Below are 23,903 nucleotides of genomic sequence, written 5' to 3' on the forward strand. Positions count from 1 at the left end.
CACAGGTCTTAGTACAATTGTGCTGAGGCCTCTAAGGTATGATACCGAAAGGAAGTATAACCATTGATCAAGAGTTTTGTTCTTTCCCTTTCTGTAAGCAACAACACTGTTACAGATGCTGGAAATTCCTAAAGGTAGATAAGATCATTTGACATGGTTTCTAAATGATCTTCCTTTTATTGGACCATAGATCTTCAGTGGCTGGACACTTGCTTTGTACAGGGAAGACAGTTACACTGAAAAGGTTAGACTGAAGAGTGCCAACTACAAAAAAAAATTTGGACATCCGCTGACCAGCTTATGAGCCAAGTTCTGGAATGTATATTCTGCAGATTTAGCAAATGGGCTCCTCCCATGATCATATGCACTTTATCCTAGCTTTTTACATCAGGATACTAAAACAAATGCCTTGTAGTCATTGCCAAATGAGGAGGGAAAGCATTTGAGTTTTTCCACAATACCTTTTTTATTAGTGTTTTTTGCTTTTCTAAGCTTGATGTGATAAAATAACAGGATTTCTGTGGAATTATACCAATTCATCAAGAGGAGATATTTCCACATAATATTGCTCAGAACATAAGAAACCCAAAGTTCAGATATCAGCTGAGTGTGCTGATATGGGAACATGGCTGTTAAATGGAACAGAACCAAGTTGGACTGTGCTCCCTGGGACATACAGAACAAAAATCAAATACTACCAGACTACAGAGAACAAAAGGCATTTTCTTAATCTGAGACTGTAAGAATCTATTAGAAAGAGTGATCAGTGAAATGGTCACAAGGAAAAAAATATTTGAAGCCATCAAAGAGTCACTGATGACAGTGATGGAAAGAAGCTGGTGGACTGTCTCATCCAAGCCTACTTGGAAGGTGCCCTCATCTCTAGTTCAGGACTATGGTCCTCTGAAGTCCAGCTCTGCAATATCTTTCAGACAGTCTTCCAGTTGTCCTACCCTTAGCTGAATTCTGCAAGAGCTGACCCGAGACTAGTATGGACAGCACAGAAATATAGATGTCTGTTGAAATCAGAGTGCTTTCTAGTTGCTTGCTTTATTCATATTTCTGTATAGACATTAACCAGGCCCCTGCTGGATGCAAAAAGGAATCAATCAGTCTAAAAAAAGCAGCTAGCCCCTGGCAGCCCTCTCTAAAACTGTTCTGCTTCACAAACATTAGCCCCATCAGCCCTAGAATGAAGTGATGCTCCAAGATCAACAGGCAACAGGCACAGCATATTACAAACCAGGGTCAGATACAGGTTCCAATGATGGAAAAATGTACTGTCTTTTTTTTAAGCCTGGAAAGCCTTCTCTGTGAGGGTGGGAAGCAACCAGCCACTCACAGCAGGTCTCAAGCCATCCACTCATCTGATCTTACCTCTTGATTCAGTTAAGACTTGACTTGCAGCAGCTCAGAACTATTGCAAGTTTTCTGATCAGGTTGCAAGCAGACGTCCGAGTAATGACTGGCCTCTGGAAACTAAGACTTGCCATGGGGCAGAGCATTTGGGATCTCTGAGTATGGTAAAGTTGGCATTACCAAGCACACAACCTTGCACAATCCCTTCCCTGTGTTGAGTGGTGCTGAGCTTCCCAGCAGCAAAACTGTCCCGGCCCTACCACAGCCTATCCAGACAGGTGCACACTGTCTCCCTACTAGTCCCATGAGACTCTCATGAGGACAGAGAACAGGATGAAAGCTGGAGGATGAAGGATCACTATTACGCAGCTTTACAGAAGAGCATCCCAAAACATGCAGTATCCCTCATTAGAAATGAAACCGCTGCTATCTAATGATACACAGAACATCCAATTTATTCAGATGATGCACTTCATTAATATGTTATGACATGACTTCTACAAGAGGTAAATTAGGACACAGCAATGCCACTATTTAAAGGTCAGTTTCACAGGTGAAAGCTTGTAAGCAAATGGCAGCCAAATATAACATGAACCATCCAGTCCTTACCTCATCTCAATATCTGGAAAGAATCTGTACATATAGATATGACCATACAGCCTGAGTTCTTCAGCAAATTCCAGCGCCAGCTTCTTTTGTATTTCGGGTGGGAAATAACGCAAGGCATTGCGCAAAGCCAGCTGCCAAAAAAACCCAAGAGAGACAAAAAACGAGGTAAAAGAGAAATGGAGGTAGATGGGTGGCCCTGAACTTTAATCAGGCTCAGCTGGAAGCCTGCCTAAGCTATCACAACAATAATACAATTTAAAAGGCCAAGCTCACACCAGGGGAGCTCCATTCCTGCTTTCCTATTGATGCGTTTCCACCTGCATCTTTCCTTGCAGATTCAATTGCTATACACATGTAACCCTCTCCTCCCCACCCTCCCCAAATCTTCATGAAGAGACCTTGGAGATTTGTTAAGTAGTGCTCAATCCTATCAACATCAGACATGAAGGAATTCCCTCTCACAATGCTAGGGGGCACTGAACTACCAAGGAAAAAATTGTTCACAAATCCTTAGGACTGAGACCCTGAACTCCTAGAGACACTGAAGACCCTACTGTACTTTCCATTCAAAAAGGATCTTAGCCCTGAGTTATGTGACATACTCACAGATGAAGATGTTCTTGGGCTAAGTTTTATTAAAGATTCACTACATTTAGCATCCTAATGTATTGCAGAGTGTGGTGGTTTACATTATTTTATTGATGCTACATGTATCACTTACAAATTAGCTGAAGTGATTACTAGCCACTGAATTAAATTCTGCAGATGATACTACATGGCTTATACTCCCTATTGCCTTCAAAGACATTACCCATGGTTTCCAAAGTACAGTATGTCCTTTTGGATGAAAGAAACCATAAATACATCACTATCTTTAGTAACAGTCTGTTAAGTCATGTCTCTGTATTCCATGTTCCATCTGATTAAAACCATAATGAGAATAAAGATTTTTGTAATCTTTAAAAAGCCAATTTCATGCAAAGATGCTAAAAGATCTTGTAAGTTCCCTGACAAATGGTGACACCATCCAAATGACTTCTAGTTGAAGAGATTCACAAATCATATGGAGTTTCACATCTTCTTTAGGCTGATTTTTAATGGCTGTGGAAAGGATAGAAAGGGATCAAGTTTGCTTCCAAATCTGGTAACGGTCCTCAAAACAACCAGGGAAGCCCAGTTTCGGAGAAGGATGAGTATAGCAAAGATACTCCATGTTTGTGACGCGCCGTTGGCAGTTCAAAGAGTTAAGCAAGCAAGTATTTTCTGGAGGGAGTGGAGGGGTAGGCTGTCGTACAGGAAATAGGTATCTAGAACAAAGGCACCTAGAACCATCCAGTCTAGGTATCATCACCATCCATCCTGGTAAGAAGTCCCAAAAAGCTCTATAAAGCCCTTAGCTCAGTAATAAACCTCCTCATGCAACATGACTATGGTCTGGTTCTTATGGCTAGAGCTCTCCAGCCCTTCATTTGAGCATGCTGGTCTCACATACCTTAGAGCAGACAGAGAGAACAATATCTCTAAATCTAAAAATGCCCCATACTAAGAGAGGTTCTTGTTGGCATTCTTGCTGCTGAACAGGCATATGGGTTAGACCCTTTCAGATCAGTGAAGCTATACTGATTTATACCAGCTGAGTAAATCAGACCAGTAAAACCCTACAAATTGGATTTGCCATTCCACACAGAAGGGCAAGGGGGGAAACCTATTTACCAGATAAGCAAATGCAACTTCCATCTTCAAATACCACCTTATTCTTCTATAGTTAGATAAGCAGTCATTTTTCAAGGGCATGTTATTAATAAACACAAAATCCCAGCTATATCCACACCATGACAAAACCTGAGAAGGGCACTCAAGGAGCAAATTCAAATAGGGTGTTCATCATACTTTTGTGGAAAAGCAATACAAGGCCATTATTCCTTACATTTCATTAAAGCACCATATAAAACATTATTCTGACCTTTAAGTAGGATTGATTTCACTTGTAACTGACACATTGCATTCTGAATATTAGACATTGTGCATTTGATATTTAGGTGTTCTTCGTGTTCACAACTTTCAGACAGAAGCTTAAGCTGCACATGCTCAGCATGTCTGAAAAATCAGGACCAAAGTTCATTGGTGTCTAAAAAAAAAAATCAATTGCACTTATACGCCTGAGCCTGATAGACTGTTTTAAAAAACCCACTCTGAATTTGCTGAGTTACTGATTCAGTTCAGCTCAGTGCAATGCAAGCATCAGATGCAAAGTCTTCGTCTTAGATCTACCAGCTGGATCTAACATTTGATTCTTGTGTGAAAGCTCTAGTCACTAGTAGGGTACCTTTTTTTTGTATTCATTGACATTTATACAGCAAAACATGATCCTGCTGCCATTTAATCAAGATTCAGACCTCTCAATACCAAGAAAATTTAGTCAAAAGAACCCATGAAATCCTGCTTCAATCGATCAGCTGTAAATATCTTTGTTGTGAGATTCTCTTGAGAAAATCGACAATACTAGTCTCCTTGTTAATTGATGTTTGCTGAAGAACCAGTGCCTCCTCAGAAGGCACCTCTTCCCTTTCTAACACCATCAACAGGACTTCCAATTTAAGGATCTTGGGACACTCGAACAGTAAGATTTGCAGTCTCCCTGTTTACTGAGGGGAAGGGAAGCATGAGGAGAGGAAGTGACTAGCTAAACCCTACAATAGTTTCATTCTTAGTTCTGCCCTTTCTCAGTGGAGATGTTGCTTGCTTCCCACTTGTCCTCTTCTGCCTGATGATACCCAGGCCCAGAATCTTTGCTGGCACTATTCTCCAAACAGCAACTGTAAAAGCAAGATGGTTATTTCATGTATTATTCTTCCTGATCGGTCCCAGTTTAGATCAGCTCAGCTGGGAAGAAAACATGGTGATTTCTGACTGGCCATTGCTATAAATGCCCTGTGGGCTGTGAAAGTTTAACCAAGTTCTTTACCATCCAGACACTCCAAAACAGGAGCCAACAGGTTGGCCTTCCCAATCCATATATAGACTTTTAAAAGTGGCCTCATTTCTGGATGCGTAAAGCAACCATCAAGGTCAAACGTCCTGCTTCTTCTCCAGAAAGTTCAACAAGAACTTCAGGTGCTATGCAACTTCACGGGCTCTGGTTTTCAGCTCTTTGTACAGGGATGTCATGAAGCAGCAAGGCCCACCTGCTCCCGAAGGTATATGGAGTCAGAGTAACACAGCCAGCAGGGCAGAATCACTACGGTTGGAAAAGACCTGTAAGATCATCAAGTCCAACCATCAACTAACACCACCATGCCCAACAAACCACATCCCACAATGCCTCGTCCACACATTCCTTGAACACCTCAGGCACCTCACCAGCCAGGGTACAGCCTTATAGCACCTGAGAGAGGCGAGCAGGGCAGCCTAGGGATGGCAGCCGTATTCCACCAGGAGTCCAGGTCATCAGGCAAGATCATGGTGATGTGCAGGCCTGGGGCCAAGCTAGGAGTGCAAGTCAGGATCAGGTCTGGTGATGGTTACCACAGAGAAATAGGGCCCAGAAATCACCAAGAAGGTTCATAGTAGCAAGTCACCCCACAGGTTCGAGACCAGATCAATGAGGTCCCGTGCTAGGACACCCTCTGACAGAACTAGAGACAAACACATCTCCCACATAACAGAGATTGAAGTTTCAGGCCTCAGCTTAAATGGACCCCCAAGCCTATGGGTAGAGGGGATGGGTGGAGATCCCAGGTGAGGCTTGTCAAGGTCATGAAGGCTCATTACAGACCTCAGGGCCCTATGACAGACACAAGTGGTACTGCAATCAGGTAACAGATGATCATGCTGGGGTAGCAGGAAGACTGTAACATGATTTGGCTCTAAGATAAGTAAAGGAACTGCTGCATGGATACAATTTCTTTCTGATTCTGAGCAACACTGAGAAGTGCACATTCTTCCCAAGTTGCTCCAGCTTTACTGGCACGTCAATGAGTATGGAGCATGCAACATCCTTGTTCTGCAAAGGACACACCACGCATAAGATTTTAGGGGTAGTTTCTTTGTAGTATATTTACATTAAGATACAGATGCTGAGAAACAGAAAACTAGGGTTTCCTGAGCTGTGGAGGGAAAGAGAGAAGATGTGGCTGTTTTAGGCCTCAGGCAAAGAATGCTGAAGGAAAATAACTCAGGAAACATATAAACAGAATCAGTTCTGAGAAATGGCTTGATTTATCCAAGAAGATTAAAGTTGGTATGATAGGAAGAATTACACACCTCTTCAGCAAGCCCCAAAACACACAGAACTTTATAAATCTCACTTACAGGATTTCTGTTATAACCACAAAAGGAGGCCCAAGAAAATAAAACATTGGCAGTGCTAAGGTTTATTATTGTAGAATGGGCTAAAACTGGAATGAAGGCATATGAAGAGAGGGACAAATCTTGAGGAAATTAGCAGAGCATTATTAACTTCACTTCTGTCAAAGCTTCCCCTGAGTACTTCAATCAGAAAATGAACACAGTGTTAAAGACAAGCCTCACAATATGCTCAGTGTTACACACTGCCAACAAAATCTAGAAGCTTGTCTCAAGACTTGAAAACCACCTTGTAGACAGACAAACTTTTCTATAGTTGTCTGTCTACATGCTTTCTAAGCATGGAACACCTCTTAAAAAAAAAAGAGATTTGACCTTTCAGATATAAAATAAATACCAGCTGAGCCTCTAACTCTGTTAAGAGTTCAAGGTGGAAGATTAAGAGTAAAATAAATCGGAAAGGAAGCTTTTAAATCTTTAACAGTCTAATAAAAAACCCAACTAGCATGAACTCTTATCACATGTGGTAGAGAAGGAAAGAATAGGGTAGGATGTTAGACAGTAGACTGGGACCAGAAAATCAGTCTACTGCCATCTCCCTGCAACAATTAAAGGAGGCAGGAAACTATTCCAGTTTCTATACAGGGAGTGAGGACTTTGTCATTACCTTTCTCTCCCCAGGTAGAGAGTAAGGTTTGTCATCCTTTTGAGAGATACCATCTTCTCCCCTGCAACACGGACTCCTTCATGCTATAGCAGACTTCTCATGGGGAAAAGTGATTTAGCAAAGGAAAGGGACAAAATCGAGATGATTGGCAATGTTCTGACACACAGTGAAACTCACTCCCTGCTCCTTTATCTTCACAGCCATCACCACACACCACAGTCCCCTTCTGCACACTTAGTAGCCACACTTCCATGTGTCTGAGCTGTCCCAGGCACAGATAGGATGCCTCAGCCATGAATGCTCCTGACATTGAAGTATATTCTCTTTGGATATCTCACAGCTGTTCCTCTTTCTACCCTTTGACTAAGCTCTCCTCTGCTTGTGAAAGTGGACTTTGAAAGAATTTGGCTGCTGATGCCAGCGGGGAACTCCCACGAAGGCAAGGAAGTTGCGTGCAACTTGTTAGTGGGGAAGGAACTTCTGTGTTCTGACCAGAATGTCACATTATAAGTGATGTTACATGTGATGAAGCACAGACTTTCAAACTAAGGAACCCACCTTATCCTCTCCCACACAAATTCCTAAGGATGTCCACCCATTGACCATTATTTTCTGCTGATGATTTTTTTAAAAATCTCTAATGTGAAATAATGCAATGATTACTTTAGTGTGTACATAGACTATTCAAACAAAAAGAGACAGGAAAAGAATTACACAACTAAAGACAAATAATTAACTCAGCTCCCTACAAACTTGCCTAAATTCCAGGACGTTTCAGACTACTGGTTAAAATAAATTATCTTTGGATCTTTTATGCAAATATACAGATGTGTAGCTTGTTCTGTGATATTGATTCACTACATTTGATATTTATTGTATTTGAGAGGTTAGCGTTCACTCCCATACATATGCAGTGTTTTTGCAACAGCATTCATAATTTCATCTCCAAGGAACAATGCTGGATTGACAGCACTGAAGTCTAAGGCCTCTTATTTAGCCATTTAATGTCACAGAAGCTGCTGTGCAGCAAATCTCCATCCTATCAACCTGCTTATCTCTGGGGGAGGAAGAAAGCAGGCAAGCAGAAGAGTTTCCAGTACTTTGTTCCATTACCCACTGAAATTATAACACCACGGAAATATATCTGCCACAGTTAGGTGCACACTCAGAAAAGCATTTGAGGTAATCAGGTCTGCTGCCCCGAGCTGCATTTATCTGAAAGGAAGAGAAGTGAGGCCCTGTGAAACCCCACGTTACCTTTTTCTCCTGAGCAGTGAGACTAGGGGTTCTCACGGGTGCATGGGGTATTCCTTTCCTCCGACCTCTGTTTTCAGGCAAAGGGTATAGAGGAAGGCCACGACAGATTTCCTTCAGGCTGGTCATAGCTGCTGAGGAAATACAAGGCAGAAAGGCAAGGCAAACTGGAGAGGTACAAGAAATGGGGAACAAAGGGTGCAGGCAAGCAAGATGCTAAGCAAGTCAGATGTACCACCACTCCGGGGTGATCTCAAAGAAGATAGCCTGTCCTCTGGCTTTTGCAAACTGCCCTGTCAAGCAAAGAGGGCAGGTTGCACTGGTGACACACCTCCCCCCCTGTGCCATGCCATTGGCTTTTCCCTCCTCCCCCAAAATGAATGATTCACAGTTTTGCTGTTCATTCTCTGGGTACTTTGTCAGCTGGTGCTGTGCTAAGCCACTACAGCAAACTCAGTCACTTTCCGTATCATCTGATTCCCCCAATGTCCTAGTGAAAGTCATGGTCTGGAGCATGAACCTTGACTGACACGTCAAGGATTGTTCATTTACATTTCTATAGTTTACAAACTGACTGAAGGTAATCATTATTATTCATGTCACTGTTCATACACACTGTTCAGCTAAGAAGGGCATTCTCTGTTTGACACCTCTAGGTATGGGCTGTTCCTCAGATCTCATCAATTCCTCTTCTAGACAGCAGTGATTGTCAATGATAACAACAAAATATGCCCCTTAGGTGTTAGCTCCTCTTAGCTCACAGGCATGAATGGATATTAGTAGTATTAAACTGGAAATGTACTCATTAGCACTGGTAGTGGTTTTCGCAAGACAGGCAGTAACTGGGAGGAAGAATTAAGGCTTTCAGTTCTAAGTCACTTTTATACCCTACAGTCAACAACAACTAGAAAGTCTTACGGTACCGCCTTCCAGACATCACAAGTAAATGAATATACTTAACTTTGACTTTCCACTTTCCACAGTGCAACATGAACTTTGATCTCCATTTTGAGTTGTTGTATAAATTATTCTTGACCTTTATTACATCCATGGAACTACAGCTCATGGCCAGGGAATTTTCTCAAGTGCCATAGTTTAAGCCTGGTGAAATTAACTGGGAGAAACATTTCAGTTAGGAATGAGCCTAAAACGTAGGAATAAAAAAATACTGCATTTTCCCACAAAGGCAGCAGTCAACAAGCGATGACAACAAAGCACTATTATTAAATGACAGCATCTCATTAATGTCACATTGGCTTTAGCTCTAGGACATACTGCACATCCCTAGCTCCCACTGAAGATGCTTGAGTTGAAAGAACTCAGAACATCCCAGGGGAGCTGAGCACACAGCACACTCAAACACTCTGAAGGATGCTAACTGTCATTTGTGGCAGGAGAATTTTGTTTTGTAATTATACAGTATTTTAGCTGTTTTCAAACAAAAGGCAAAAATAAAAAAGAGAGGTAAAAGCCTCCTTCATATTTTAAAATTTTCTATTGGGTTTTCTTATTAAAAACAGACAAAAAAGGAAGATAAGGGTAAAGTCAGAAAATTCTACCCCAAAACCTAGCTAAATAACCCTGCCTTACATAAACACCCCAAAGGGAAATCAATCTTTCCTTATTCATCTTTGTATGACCCACATTCTCCAAATCCCTCTAAGGGCTGATCCTGTGCACACATGGGCACAAGAATAACCTCGTCTACATTTGGACTCCCATCGGACCTGCTTCCCTCTGTGACATCAAGCAGAAGTTAATGGTGTTATACTGCTGTGAAAGCTGAAGAAAGAGAGAATGAAGCTTGGGGGGGGAACTCACTCCCTGAATTAAAATTATTTCTAGGGCTGAGCACTTTCACCCCCGATCGCTATGTGCTGGAGCCTCTCTGTGTCCGTGGGAGCTTTGCGTTGGAGTTACCTGAGCAAATCCGACTTCAGGGTCATGCCCGGTGTTGGCTGGGGCAGGCAGGTGTGTCAGTGGTGCCGGACCAGACACCCCAGCTTCCCCGGGAAGCCACAAGCCCCCTCGCTGCCGGGCTTGTCCCAGCTCATGTCTGTGATTATGGAAAGAAACCCAGTGCATGTGCCCGTTTGTACACCGTGTGAGCCACACCTAAAACCCCCAAAGCCACCCCGCACCCCCACGCCCTGGGGCTGCCTTGCGGGTGCCTGGGCGGGGGCTGTGTCCGCGGGGCGCCGGGCAGTGCCCCGCTGCAGGGCGGCTGTCGTGAGCCGGGCGGCCTGGCAGAGGGTGCTGCAGGGACAGCAGGCACCGGCCGGGCGGGCTGCGCGGGCTGCCCCCGCCCTGCGCACACACCCGCACACGCACATAAACACGCGCAGGCACATAAACGCGCACACGCACACACCGGCACGCACCGGCTCCTGCAGGAGAAGACGCGGCTGGAAAACAACGCCTGCATCCGAGCGCAACAAGGACCAGCCCAGCCGACGAGGAGGTGCGGAACCGACCCATCCTCCTCCTCCTTCTCCACCCTAAAAAAAAAAAAAAAAAAAAAAAGCACATATAAAGAACAGGAAGAAGATCACATGTTGTAATAATCCCCTTTGCAGCCAGACAGGACCAGGGAGGAGAACTGCCCGGTTAGGACTGAGAGATGTGCTAGAGGCTGAAAGGGAGGCAGAGGCAAAACTTGAAGATAACTAACCAGCCCTCGGGAGGGAAGGAACCCTCAGCCCTAAGCCTTGCTGTAGCAGGAGGGAGGAAGGATCCTCCACCCCCCCACCCCCCCCTTTTTCCCCCCCTCTCGCCTGGGCGCTGGGCATTGCACCTCCAGCCCGGGAGAGCAGCCCCTGCCCGAGCCTGCCCTCCTGCCCCTCCCCGTCAACCGCAGCCCCTACATCGCGGCCAGAAGCCGCGGTCCAGCAGCGGAGACGGCAAGGGATTCCCCGGGCACCGGCACCGGCGAGCTGGCGTTGGGTTTGTTTTTTACTCTTATTCCCTGGCGCTCGCTGTGTGAGGCCAGTCCCTTGGAGATGGGGGAGAAGTGGCTTCCGTGACAGCGGAGGGAGGAGGGAAATAAAATAAACCAAACCAAACCAAAGTAAAAAGAGAGAAGAGCCAAGAAAGCACTTGCTTCTCCTCTCAGGGAGAAACGCCAGCCCTGTTCTTCTTATGACCCTCTGCTGCAGGGAGCAAAGGGAAAGAAGGTACTGGGGTAGACCTCCTAACAAAGCGGGGTTCACGCTGCCCGGACCCCATTGCTACCCGGGTTAGCAGAAGGCTGCGGGGGGTGCGGGGGGGGGTAGGGAAGGTTGCCAGGGGGAACCCAGGCAAAGCCAAAACGAAGCTCCACCAAAAGCAAGGAGCAGAAATGAAAGTTTCGAAATAGCATCCAAACAACTGCAAAGGACTGGACCGAAGAGAGCTCTCTGCGTCGCATCAGCCCTCGATGGTGCATTCAAGGGGCGGCATCAGGGATATGAACATCCCCGGCCTGCTGCATGGAGAAGGGTAAAGACACAGAAAATCCTTGTTATTTATTTATTTATTGGAAGCAATGTACGGGTGACACCCAGAAGGCATCTGAGCCTTGAAAAAAAAAAAAAAAAAAACACCTCTGGACCCAAATGAGAACAAGAAGAATAAGACAGCAGCCTTGACCCCTACACTGAGAGGAAGGTGAGCAGAAAGAAAGAAAGAAAATACAGAAAAGCCATGCAAGCACCAAACCTGTAGATTACTGCAGCTCTTTTTTGCTTCACTGAGGACAGATATTTTACTAACAGCCATGCAGCATAAAGGCATCATGCTGATTCTGTTCTTGGAATATTTTATTTCTGACCATGGGGAAGCAGGTAAGCAAAATAAATCAATATTGCCATTCTGAAACTATCCTAAGTTTAGCAAGGGGAAAGGGAATAGAAATCAGATCTGTTTGTTCAAAAAAATTTATGTCAACATCTTTATTTTAGATTGGATTTTTACAAGGAATCTGGGTTAGTCAAGATATACAAATGCTTCTTATTCCCTGCAATACACAGCTTTACAGCTCAGTCTCCTCCCAAAGACTTATAATAGGATGCACAGTTTCATACGTCCTTAAAAAAGTGTATTATTTTTGTGAATGAAAGAAAAGTAAGAGAGAAAGAAAGAGGTAGATAGATTAATATATGATGGGTATTTGTTTTGAGGATGAAACACTGCCTTCCTAGACAGAACAAGAGTGAAACGACAACATCCTTGGACAGCATCACTATAGGAAACTTAATTATTCTCTGTTAACTTAATTTTGCATCATGAAAAGTCAGAGACGCTGTTTAGGAATTACTATTTCTCCAAGACAGTCCATTCATTCAGTGTATTCCCTGACTTAATAGTTAACATGCAGTGGACAAGATTAAATTAGCATTAGAGAAAAAATGGATTAGGACAGAAAGAGAAGTTGATCAGTTGTCTGTGTGTATGTGGGTGTACAAATAAGCATATATAGGAATGATACAGCTGTAATGGTATTTGCATAGGGTCCTAAAAAAACCTGGATTATGATGGAGACAAATTCCTTAAGGGAAAGGAAGCAAAGCATTAGATTTTTTTTCTTCCTGCTGTGGTTTAATACACCTTTAAGTTTAAAAGGGATGAATTACAAAGATCAGGTCATAAAAATAAAAATAATTACTGATAAAACAACAATACATCCTTGGGGACTTTTCCTTTGAGATAATGGATTGGGATCTCTCTTTCTGTACAGGAAAGCATATCAGTGGTTTAAATTTCACCTGTGTGCTCAGAGTATTAGGACAGGAACAACACTCTTCATGCAGTGATTTGAAAGCGTTTGAAGCATTCAGCTACCCTGCAAGCCCCAGTAAAGCCAAAGGCAGATCAGGTGGCTTCAGCTCAGATTATTCCCTAGCTAGAACCTTTTTGATAACATAGACATAAGATTTCCATAACTGCAAGAGATACTTTCTTTAAAAACTGAAAACAGCTCATAAATTTACAATCCTGTCATTACCCAGTGACTCATTTGAGAGAAAGGCTGTCTGTCACAACATTACAGGGAGTAAGAGGAGGGAGGACATGTACCTCAGTCCTCTTAGTGTCTTACCTTGGGCATTCACTAGTTTCCCAGGCTAGGACTCTCCCTGTAGGGTACATATGTTGACACACAACACAGAAAGGTTACAGAGATGTCTTGCAAAGTTGCTGACACTGCTGCAGAGAGCAGCCTGTTATAAACTAGCCTAAATTTGCTCTGCATCCAATTCACAAAGTGAAAATTAATCTGCAAGGAAATGCAGCCCACAGCTGACTGCTTGGAAAGTGAGTTTGAGGGGAGAGAGTGTGTTCTGTATGGAGCTAAACACACTCAGAATAATGGTGTAGGACATAGTGAATAACAGCAAAATGATTGGATATTGAAGGTGATGACGCTAAGGATTCTATGTCACTTTAAAGAAATATACGCTGCTTAGTCAAAAGGTTGCACAAACCATCAGACTGTGAAAGCACAAGGGTTACCTGTTCATTTTTAATTCTTTTTTTTTTTAGAAGCATTATAAGATTCTTGAATTAACTTTGAATCTTTACAGGTCCTGTTACAGGCAGGGTCAGTACTGCTCAGACTAAGGTTAGTTCAGACAGTGCTTAGCCCATCTGTGTAAAATGATTTGGAAGTCTCAGCCTTTTCCTGAGCAAAGAGGTGTACAGGGAAGTATGGTTTGACATACTTTATTAACCTATGCAGTAAACTCCCTTTTCAGCCCTACAGTTGGTCCCTCCTTGTTAGAAGCGAAACAAATTGATGGGGCGGTTTTATGGGGAGTACATGAAGTACAGTATTTCTGGGGAGTACAATATTTGCCTTCTGCCATCTCTGTGCAGAGAAGACAGTCAGGGTTGTCAAGATTGGCTTCTTAGATCTTTAAATATAATGCCAAGGGAAAAAAAAAACACCTTAATGGTTAGGCTGGAGGAGTCACCTAGGTTTTAGATTTTGAGATGTGACACTTGGGTGATCCTTCCCCTAGTCTTATGCAGGTGGAGGGCGTTATTCCCCTCAAATAAACTCTGCAGTGTTCTGAAGACTCTTGCATATTGGGACGGTTAACGGGACTGACAACAGCTTGGGCTCTTGCTTCAGCCCCGGCCAGCCCCGGACCTCCCCAGGGGAGCAGCGCCCCGGGGAGCAGGGCCTGGGCCAGCTCTCCCCCCCATGGCAGCCCTCCAAAAGGGGGTGTGGTGTGGTCAAAAATGGCCATTTCTAGCACCAAGCTTAAAATCAATTGCAGGACCTGATTATCAGCAGGGTTTGGTTTCCTCTGGTGTGGGGTTATTCAGCTCATCTGCAAATGAAGCGGTAGGTGTTAGAGCGCACCGTTGCTCCAGAAGGGAGGTGGGCAGGCAGACTGCAACCGGCCACAATGGAAGAGAGCCCAGACCTGGGATCTTATTCTTCTGTCCATGCCTGAGGTCATGCCTCATGGAGGCACCTTGGTTTCGTAGCATATTCAGAACTTCACCTCTGGGGTATTTATGAAGGTTGGCTCATTAGCTCCAGTTATCAGGGCTATTTTAGTGCAGGAATACATCAGGATACTCGTAAATGGATGAAAACTTGCCAAACTTATTGCATGTTGGCCCCAGACAAACCAACAGGTTGTACAGCACTTCTGTTGCAACCAGCATTAAGCGGTAAAGTTCCAGGTCTGATTAATAAAAACTTGAGCAACTTATGACCCAGGGTAGTTAGCTTTAAAAGAACATTTAAAAGTTTTTGGTTATTAAGAAAAAAGTTAAATGGATATAGAACAAGTGAAATCCAGGTTGGACATACATGCTGAAACTGCTCCATCAAAAACATAGCAGAAGATGCCCAAAGGTTTTAGTGTTTACATGTTGCTCAGAACTGTGAAAGTCACTCTCCTGTCTCACTGTAGGAGACTTGAACACACAAAATCATAAATCTGCATATGGAAAAGAAATAAAAATTCCAACTCAAATCGCTCAGAAAATATTAGGCATCTTTCCAGTCACATCAGCAGGCTTTGACTGAGTTGCCATGTGACCTTTCTTCTGTCAAGTATCCAATGGAGGGTAAAAAAAACCCTAACAAAAATTGAACCTGTTTTTAGTTAATGTCTGCAATGTTCTGTTGCATTACAAGGCTCTGAAGTAAGAGATCTCTGTTTGAAATGGTGTCCCAGGAACATCAATATTATGACCTCCCTTGAACTGTATGTTTCCCTCATCATCGGACAACACCATTGTTATAACACATGCTGGGCATGTGCCACTGACCTGCCACTTTGTGGCACAGCTCTGAGGGACCAGAAAACGAACAAATAAATTAATCATACCATTTATGGAGCCAAGCCATCCTCCATGGAGTAAAAGCTAATCAACTTCATAATAACATGCAGTGCCCATGCACAGTCAAACTGTTTAGTTCTTCATGAATTATTCAATGAGTCCTCCTGGCAGTTGGGGTAAGCTGTTTGTTCGCCTGGCTGCTGTTTCTCTTCCGCAGCAGTCCCCCCTTGCTGTCCAGATTCAACATTTCATGTTGTTTCCACAGAATCAGTGAGTGATGGACAGGCTGCGCTATCCTTGTGGCCAAGCAATGTTCTGCCAATTGATTTCTTTAAATGCAAAGCTTTTAATCGACTGCAGATTTTGTTTTCCAATCTCTCTCCTTCTCTCAAATTCACTTCTGTTAATTTGCACCTTGTTCTTCTCCCATTTTCTTAATGACACAGCAGTTCAGACAGGAACTGTTTATTGATGTTGCTGCATTAGCAGGCAGAGCAGATAATGTAATTGTTCAGGAGAACAACCACGTTTTTCTTCCTTTTCCAGGTTCAGATAAAAACAGCTGAAAAACTCAATACAAGACTAATAGCCCATTTGTGGTAAATATAAAAAGCAGCCATTCCCTTTAAAAAATGTTTCCTTTTCTACTTTCTCACATTCTTGTCTGCAAAGGTTCCCCTATATAACTCCCTAAATTTAGAACTCCAGCATCCCATTTCCTCTATGAAAGCTTCAGTCCATCAATAGAGATGGACTTTCTTTTAATTACATGGTATATTTATTTGTAATCCAATAGCATTTGTAACATGGACCCATTCTTAATCAAAAGTAAGTAATCTTAGTCAGAGCTAATGCTTGTTCAAAGCTCAGCTGTAAGACCAGTCCCACTTAAATTCTCTGGAAGCCAAGATGACACCTTTCTACAGCACTGAGCAAATTCAGTTAATATCCAATCTATTTTAAAGACAGAAATTGCTGTACTTCCCTTATTTCCAGTAATTTTTACCAAATAGCTTGGACATGAACCTAAATGTCACGTGCAAAGACATTCTTGAGGCATGCCGTTGTAGCTCACTGTATTTTTGCTGACCTGCAAGGATAGATTTATCTTTATTTCAAGAATTCTGCATGACTCAGTGAAATTCACCCTCCGGAGCAGACAAAAATTTGGAATTTCAGATGCTCTGCAAAAAGGAGGAAGCTCTAAACAACTTTTGTGGAAAACTGAGTCCTTTCTCAGGACAAAAAGACTCAGAGAAATTAATTGCAAGGAACCTCCCAGACAAAATCTCTGAAGCTCCTGGTGTTCCCCTGTAAATGTCCTAGGCTCAGATGGAATAAGAAGTTCATAATCAGAAAGAAAATACATTGAAATGGTCATCAAGCAGCCTGGATGGTGTGAGGGCTTGGTGGAGGACCTCCAGTAGTGATAAGAATCGCCTGCTCAGTTGAAGTTGGGGAGCAAAGAACAGAACTGATAGAGCCAAACGTCCCCATCTTCTCTCCTTTCCTCTCCAACTGACTTCTGCAACTCCTCCTCTCTCATGAAAATTCATCTCTGTGCTTGCACAGGGAGTGGTGGTGGGACTGAGGAGAGGCAGCTTTCATTCCTTTGATCCAAGGACTATTATGTGCACATATAATTCAGGCACTGCTGCTCTCTAAGCTCTGGCAGTCTCCTAGGACTTCACTGGGATCCCAAAAAAAATCTTGGCCAGCCCATTGCATCCACTGGTGGAAGACAACCTCCACCAGGAGGAAACCTACTGTGTCTCCAGACATCCCCTCTTTCCTTGAGGCTGCTGCTTACAATGTCTGTAAGGCAAACATACAATGTCTGTAAGGCAAACACAAGTCCAAGTTCCTTTGAAGGTGGCTTCCACCTATTTCCAAGAGTAGTCAAGAGCATTTCTGGATCATCTGTTTCCTTGCTATCTGAAGTTTAAGACTACCTTATACTGTATGTAAGCTAAAATGGCATACACCATTGGTCAATGGGATTCAGTGGACATACAGCAACTTCATTTTGTGTCCTAATCTTGGGAAGCAAAATGCATGAGGTGTTTTCCAAAACAATGTCCCTCTCTGACCTTTCTCTTCTGGCCTGTGCAGAAATGTCACTAAGCAACTAAGGACAGAAGAAACTCAGAGGTAAAACCATACACACTGGACACATTTTTTCACCTTAAATGTTCCTTTTGGAAAGAGGGACATCAGTTTCCTCCAACTACATTTATGATTTGAGTATTTTTATAAGGCTGAATTAGAGAGTCTTTCCTTTGACCTAAGTTGATTTTAAAACTAATTTTGCCTGAGGAAAGGCTGAATATAAACTGAGTAGGGATTTTAAAATTTGACCTAAAATGTTGAACTAACAGCTGACCTTTGAACTGCTCCTAGATTACCCAGGGTTTATGGTCATCCTATGTTTCATTGGAATGGTCATTTCCTGTAGGACTGACATCCAGTCATCTGACTTGTGACCTCTTGGATTAGATTTATGACCTTGCAAGGTCAGTTTTTAACTCCTTCTAGACTGTTATGTTGCAAAGAGGACATTGTATGTCATTAGAAAAGCAGTTTTCTCCAGGATGGTAATAAGGTTTTGGAATGACCTTTAATTCCAGTATCACGAGACACTGCTGATTTCCAAACAACATTAAGACTTTGTAGTTATCCCTACCTTTTCCTAATTTAGAAATAAGTAGATATATACATTGAAGAAACAAAAAATTTGCCAGTATTTGCAAACTTGACAAACAGAATATAGTCACCTACCTCCATGACAAGGTATTTAAACAAGAGAGACTTGATTTTCAGCTCTGCTAAGTATTAATGACTCCAGCTGATCTCAACAGGAGCAGTAGAAACTCAACAGTCCTCAAAATTATGCCAGTAATGCATAACTATAGAAATACATGCTTTCCTTATGTGTTTGTAATTAGTGTCTGTAATTTGCTGGGCAGGAATCATCTCTTTTCTTAATGTATCTACAGTGTATAGTACAGTTTGACTTTGCTTTCTGATAACAATGAAAATAAATGCATTGAATAGATTCAGTCCTCAGATACAGAGCTTTACTAGCGTGAAAGTAAGAAAACACAAGATTTCTGTGGTTAAACGCAAAATTCAGTAGACCAACGCAACTGCATTTTCAACAGAAATCAAAGTAAAGCGCCATAAGCATGAGTTTTCTAAAGACCTCAGTTTCTGAGTTAGGCACCAAAAGCAAGGATTAGATTTATTGAGAAACTCCCTCCAAACTTTGTGTGAAAAGATGAAGTAGCAATTCTTAGAAGGAGTCCTCGTGGATGTCAGTCCCCAGATGAGGACTCCAAACATTTGCATGGTCACCTGTGTTACAGCCTGAGAACTATTTGAGAAATTCTACATAGTTGTGTTTATTTTGCCTGTCTTTCAGATCCCATGAGGCTACGAGCCTTCCGCTGTAATGGACGTTCCTGCAACCCTCCGGTGGGAAACCTTGCAGCAGGGAGGACACCAGTCACTCTCACCACATGTGGCCAGAACAGTACAGAACTGTACTGCTTCTACCCAGACCAGAATCTCTTCCATCAGGTCTCCCAGGGCTGTGGGCAGCCTCGCTGCACCAAATGCAATGCCAACCAGCGTGATAACTCCCATCTCCCTGCTGACATGACAGACGATTTCTTTGCAAACCCCATGTCCTGGTGGCAGTCTGCCCAAGGGGTACACAGGGAAGAAATCAGACTGGACTTTGAAACAGAATTCTACCTGACCCATGTCATTGCTGTGTTCAAGTCACCTCGCCCAGCTGCAATGGTGTTGGAAAGATCCCAGGACTATGGGCAGACTTGGAGGCCCTACAAGTATTTCTCTGTCAACTGTACAGCAACTTTTGGGCTCCAGGATGACCTCGTTGAGGAGGGCTCCATGTGCACTTCCAGGTATTCAGATGCAGTGCCCTGCACCAGAGGAGAGGTAAGCAATAACTGAGGTTTGGACTAAGTTTAATGTCAAACAGCTGAAGACTGGCTAAAAATCAGAGAGTATGTGCTCAAAGAGATATTGTGCATATAAATTAAGAAAGGTAGCCCATCCCCAAAGGCTTTGTATTAAGAAAACAAATGGGAAGAAGAAGAGAAATTATATATCAATGAAAATGAATAGAAATGCTTTAACAAATTTCTTTTACGAGAGTTGCACAGGATAGGATTAACATTGCCTAATTTTACATTGGAGATGCCAATAACTGAACTAGAATTCCAACAAAATAGACATAGGTAAATACACATTTGTAGAGTCTGATTTATCCGAACTGTTTCCCTACTTCAGGATGACATGAACTGCATGATCTTTCTTTTTCTTCTCTGTATAAAGAGTCCTAGATGATTGGATGACTTTTAAATACATCATCCTTTCCCTAAGTAACTTTTCTTGCTGGGGGTGACCGCTCTGATTGTATCAAGCCATAGGCTCCAGAAATGAAACAGTTCAGAAACAGGAAGTGGAAGTGAGCAGCCAGGTTTCACTATTCAACAGTGGAAAAAGGCCCTCCCTTGGTATGAATATTCTATGTGCTATTAAACATATGCAGAAGGCTTTCTTTTAAAATAAATGTACAATTGCTCTGATAAATTCCTCTGACAAGAACATTAACGACTGCTTAGTACTCAGATACGTAATTTAATTATAACCCTTTTCATTCATCAATCTTGAAACAGTTTAGATGGGAAAGACGGTAAATATTATAGGAGACATAGAGGCACGAACGGAGACTATAAGACATTCCTATAGTCACAATTGGCTGGGGTCCTTTCACTTCCTTCTCTCTTCCTTAAAGAAGTCACAATCCTCTTGGTTTCCCTGTCTGGAAGTGATCATGCAGGTTTGACAGTAATACTTTGCTGCAAATTAAGCTCAGGTGTGAGGTGAATGGTCCAGATAGGCTTCAAAAAACACAGTGGTTTCAGCAGTGCACTTCAAAATGCACTTGACAAAAAAGAAACCAGTGTACTATACCTGAGACAGGAAAACAGCAGTAAGGAGAGACTGAGTTCATCTTTGTGCAACAGGCTGGGAAACGTCTCTGCATATTAGAAATCTGGAGCAGATCATCTGACTACTAAACTGTCTTGTTCCCGGAGTAGTAATTCTGCTGTCAGTTATCATGATACATTTAAGTCCAATACAACAAAATGTCTTCTGTAGAGAGATTACAGTTTGCCACGTCAATACAGAATCTAGGCAACTAATATAATTTTCCACTCTTGTGTGCCTTCTAATAAAAAATCTGGAAGTACTTTGCAATATGCATTTAATGATCTTCAGCACATATATAAGGGTCCTGTTGCCGTTTCACAGATGGGGAAAGAGCAGCACAGAAGGGTGAAGTGTTTCATGGTAAAATAGGACAATTCTGGTTGAGTAAGGAACAGAATACAGGGTCTGAGGTAAATGCCTTGGCCTTAAATATAAAACAACTCTTCCTTCTCTAGTACAGTATCCCCTGTTGCCCTGCACGATGTTGACTTTTGTGCTTACTTAACCTTGGGGAATATCATTAAGATCATGTGTTGCTGCTACAACAAATCTGAGAAGTGGATGGCAGAAACTCAAATAATAAAACATTCATCCAACACACAGCCTTTGTGATTACAAGTGTCAAAATGATTCTGTCAACTTGGGCAGCAACTACACTGAAATGAATATGTGTATGCTTAATCAATCTACACTGTGGCAGTAGATGTTAGAAAACAATGTAATAGTAAGAACAGTCATATATTTACTGGTCATACCCTTGCAGATCCCAAATACTTTCACAAACTGTTACATGAATTGAAATACATACAGAGGTCACTTCGTCCACAGGACGGAGAGCTGAAGCTTTAAAGCAGCACACAGGAATCTGTATGGCAACTTAGCAGAGAACAAGACAAATACTGTTTCACAGCACATTAACCCAAAAGGATTCTGAAGTTCTGGACAGACTTTACAGAGACCTCTTAATCAATCCATGAAATGCCACTATGGGAAGGGTGCAAAAGCATCAGGCTTTTCGGGTCAGCGATATGACACAGCAAATTCTTTTGTGAATGAAAATAAAGGAAGGCAGAGTGTAGTTATTTAAAGTGATACCTGATCAGATTTGGCTGAGTAACACTGCTATTCTTACTACAAGTCTCACAGGAGCTTTGCCCACGCATCTCAGAAGTGCAATTTTACACTGTATTTTAAAGATGTCACAAATGTCACCAGGGCATCCCCTCAAGCACTGACTCACAACTGACTTGGAAGGAAGCTGGCTGAATCCCCACCACTACTTTCTGCAGTGTTCTCTGCTTCTTTTTCACCTCCACTCTGACCTATCCAATTACTGATTCTGACTAAGCCTTGGATTGCTGAGGAGCTCACATCACAAGCTGACAATATTTCTGAAATTATCAAAACCGTTCCAACTTAAATGCTAATTAATGCTCTGAGATAAATGCCAGTTTTCTCTGCTGAGGGGGTTGAAGTAATTTCAACTGCATGACACTCATGTTTTTCTTGGGCGTTGTCCTATTCACTTGGAGAAAAGACAGGCACAAATTCCTTTTTAACAGGGCGCAAAAGGAACCAAAAAAAGAGATGGCTTACTAAGAACACTTAGGTTTAAAACCCATGTGGGACACATCATGAAACAAGATGTCAGGTCAACTGGCTTCCAGAACTGAGAATGTAGCTGTGAGGAGAAGGTGGTAGAGCTGCAGTAGCTTACATACATCTATAAACTGCAATGCATCTCCCTGAGTCAGCACGCCCTGGTGATCCTCCAAGACCACTGAAAGAGGCTTTTCCTGGGACCAGGACGGGAAACTTGGCAGAAGAGAAACTAGGAGACTAGAATGGAAGCAAAAGACATTTGGGTGAGTGATGTGACAATGTCACAACAGAACATAATGTATCACTAAGTTAAGGTGTATCCCTTGTCTCTTGTAGATTATCCCTTATCTTTCACCTCTGACAGGGTCACAGATCTCCATTCCATCTCAGATAAGGTACAGCTGAGACAGAAGGTGTCATGCATTGGGGAACAAGTCCTGTAGAAATGCAAGCAGATTATTTCCTAATGTCACTTTTGCGGTTTTCTTTTACTCCAGCATTTACTAAATCCCTTGCTCCTCTTCAGATCCAGAGTGCTTCTGCAGATAGAAACTATCTACATGAGATCCTAGGTCCCCCCATCTTAAGTCTTCTGGCAATAAACTTGCTCTATTGATGATTTCTGGTCTAGGAGGCAGAGCAATTTATTCACTGGCAATTGCCTACACATTATTTGCTTCATATGAAGCACCACAAAATCAACACCTAGCTTACATGCTTATAAACGCTTTCCAGTGAAAATCCTCCACTAGCATGTCTTAAGTCCTGACTGGCCTGTTACGTACCTTATGTTTTGCCTGTTGACTTGTATCACTGTAAGAAATTACCTATTAAATGGAAAAGAAGTGCTTCTAATCTTTATCCTATTCTTAAGGGAGAACATTCTCAACTATTCTTAAGGGAGAATGGTTACTGCTATGCTCATCAGCTTCAGTACACCAACTTCCAACATAACATCATGAACTAAAACCAACCCCACCTTTTTAAGGTCTGTTCATCTACTGTAAGTGCATCTACAGGCAATGCTTGTATGGAGTCTTATGCATCAACTGAGACCTTTTTTACCTACTTGTTCATCCATCTGTTTTTCTAATTTAAAAACACTGTACTATATAGTCATGGAGCCTAAAATGAGCCTTCAGGTCAGCTAATGTAAATCAAAACTCTGGCCCAAACAAAAGGAGAAATTACCACAACATTTCATCAGACATTAGTATGACTTAGAGTTCAAACATCATATGGGGGAAACAGGGACTGAAATGTTTCAACCTGCATCCTGACAGCATGTGCACTCAAGGATCTGAGAGATTAAGAGCACGTTTTTAATAAACTGGAATACTGGGAAATGAAAACAAATGTTCTTCTCCATCGGAGATGATGTTTGCATGAAAGGAAGACATTAGCATGCAAAGTGGGGTAGAACACTGACCTGCTTATAACCACCAGACCCAAAAGAAGACCCTTCCCCTATTGGGTCTAGCTAGTGGAAGGGAGTTTTGAATCAAAGGCTGGTTCATTTATGTGAATGTCTGTGTGACAGATGACACCAATGAAGTGTGATATAATAAACCCATTACTGGAATTCACTGGGGGCTGGAAGAATTGTATATGCCTGAATTAAGTAACTGGTTTCTATGGCAACATGTTAAGTGTGCCTTGTGCAGACGACCTGTTCATTCTCTGTTTTGTATCCTGTGGTGACCTCTTTAGGGACAGAAGTCCCCAGCAGTGCCTTTTGTCAAAGATAAGTGGACTCGCTTTGTAGCTGAAAGACTTTATAATCACTCTTCTAAACACACTCTGT

At 42.5% G+C, this 23,903-nt stretch overlaps 2 protein-coding genes across 2 annotated transcripts in view; one reads left to right on the forward strand and one right to left on the reverse strand.

Annotated features, from left to right (window-relative positions):
• Positions 1-8,323, reverse strand: part of UROC1 (urocanate hydratase 1) — a 41,467-nt gene extending 33,144 nt beyond the window's left edge. Inside the window, exons 1-2 of the mRNA XM_009815842.2 lie at positions 8,198-8,323; positions 1,969-2,099 (exon numbers count right to left, since the gene is read on the reverse strand). Coding sequence (XP_009814144.2) covers positions 1,969-2,099; positions 8,198-8,323 — 257 coding nt within the window. The remainder of the gene's footprint in view (positions 1-1,968; positions 2,100-8,197) is intronic.
• Positions 8,324-11,948: 3,625 nt separating this feature from the next.
• The window catches only part of LOC104251905 (netrin-4), a 50,937-nt gene continuing 38,982 nt past the window's right edge, over positions 11,949-23,903 (forward strand). The window contains exons 1-2 of the mRNA XM_009818263.2: positions 11,949-12,015; positions 18,894-19,435. Coding sequence (XP_009816565.2) covers positions 11,949-12,015; positions 18,894-19,435 — 609 coding nt within the window. The remainder of the gene's footprint in view (positions 12,016-18,893; positions 19,436-23,903) is intronic.

The sequence above is a fragment of the Gavia stellata genome, chromosome 12 (assembly GCF_030936135.1).
Source record: "Gavia stellata isolate bGavSte3 chromosome 12, bGavSte3.hap2, whole genome shotgun sequence".
NCBI lineage: Eukaryota > Metazoa > Chordata > Aves > Gaviiformes > Gaviidae > Gavia > Gavia stellata.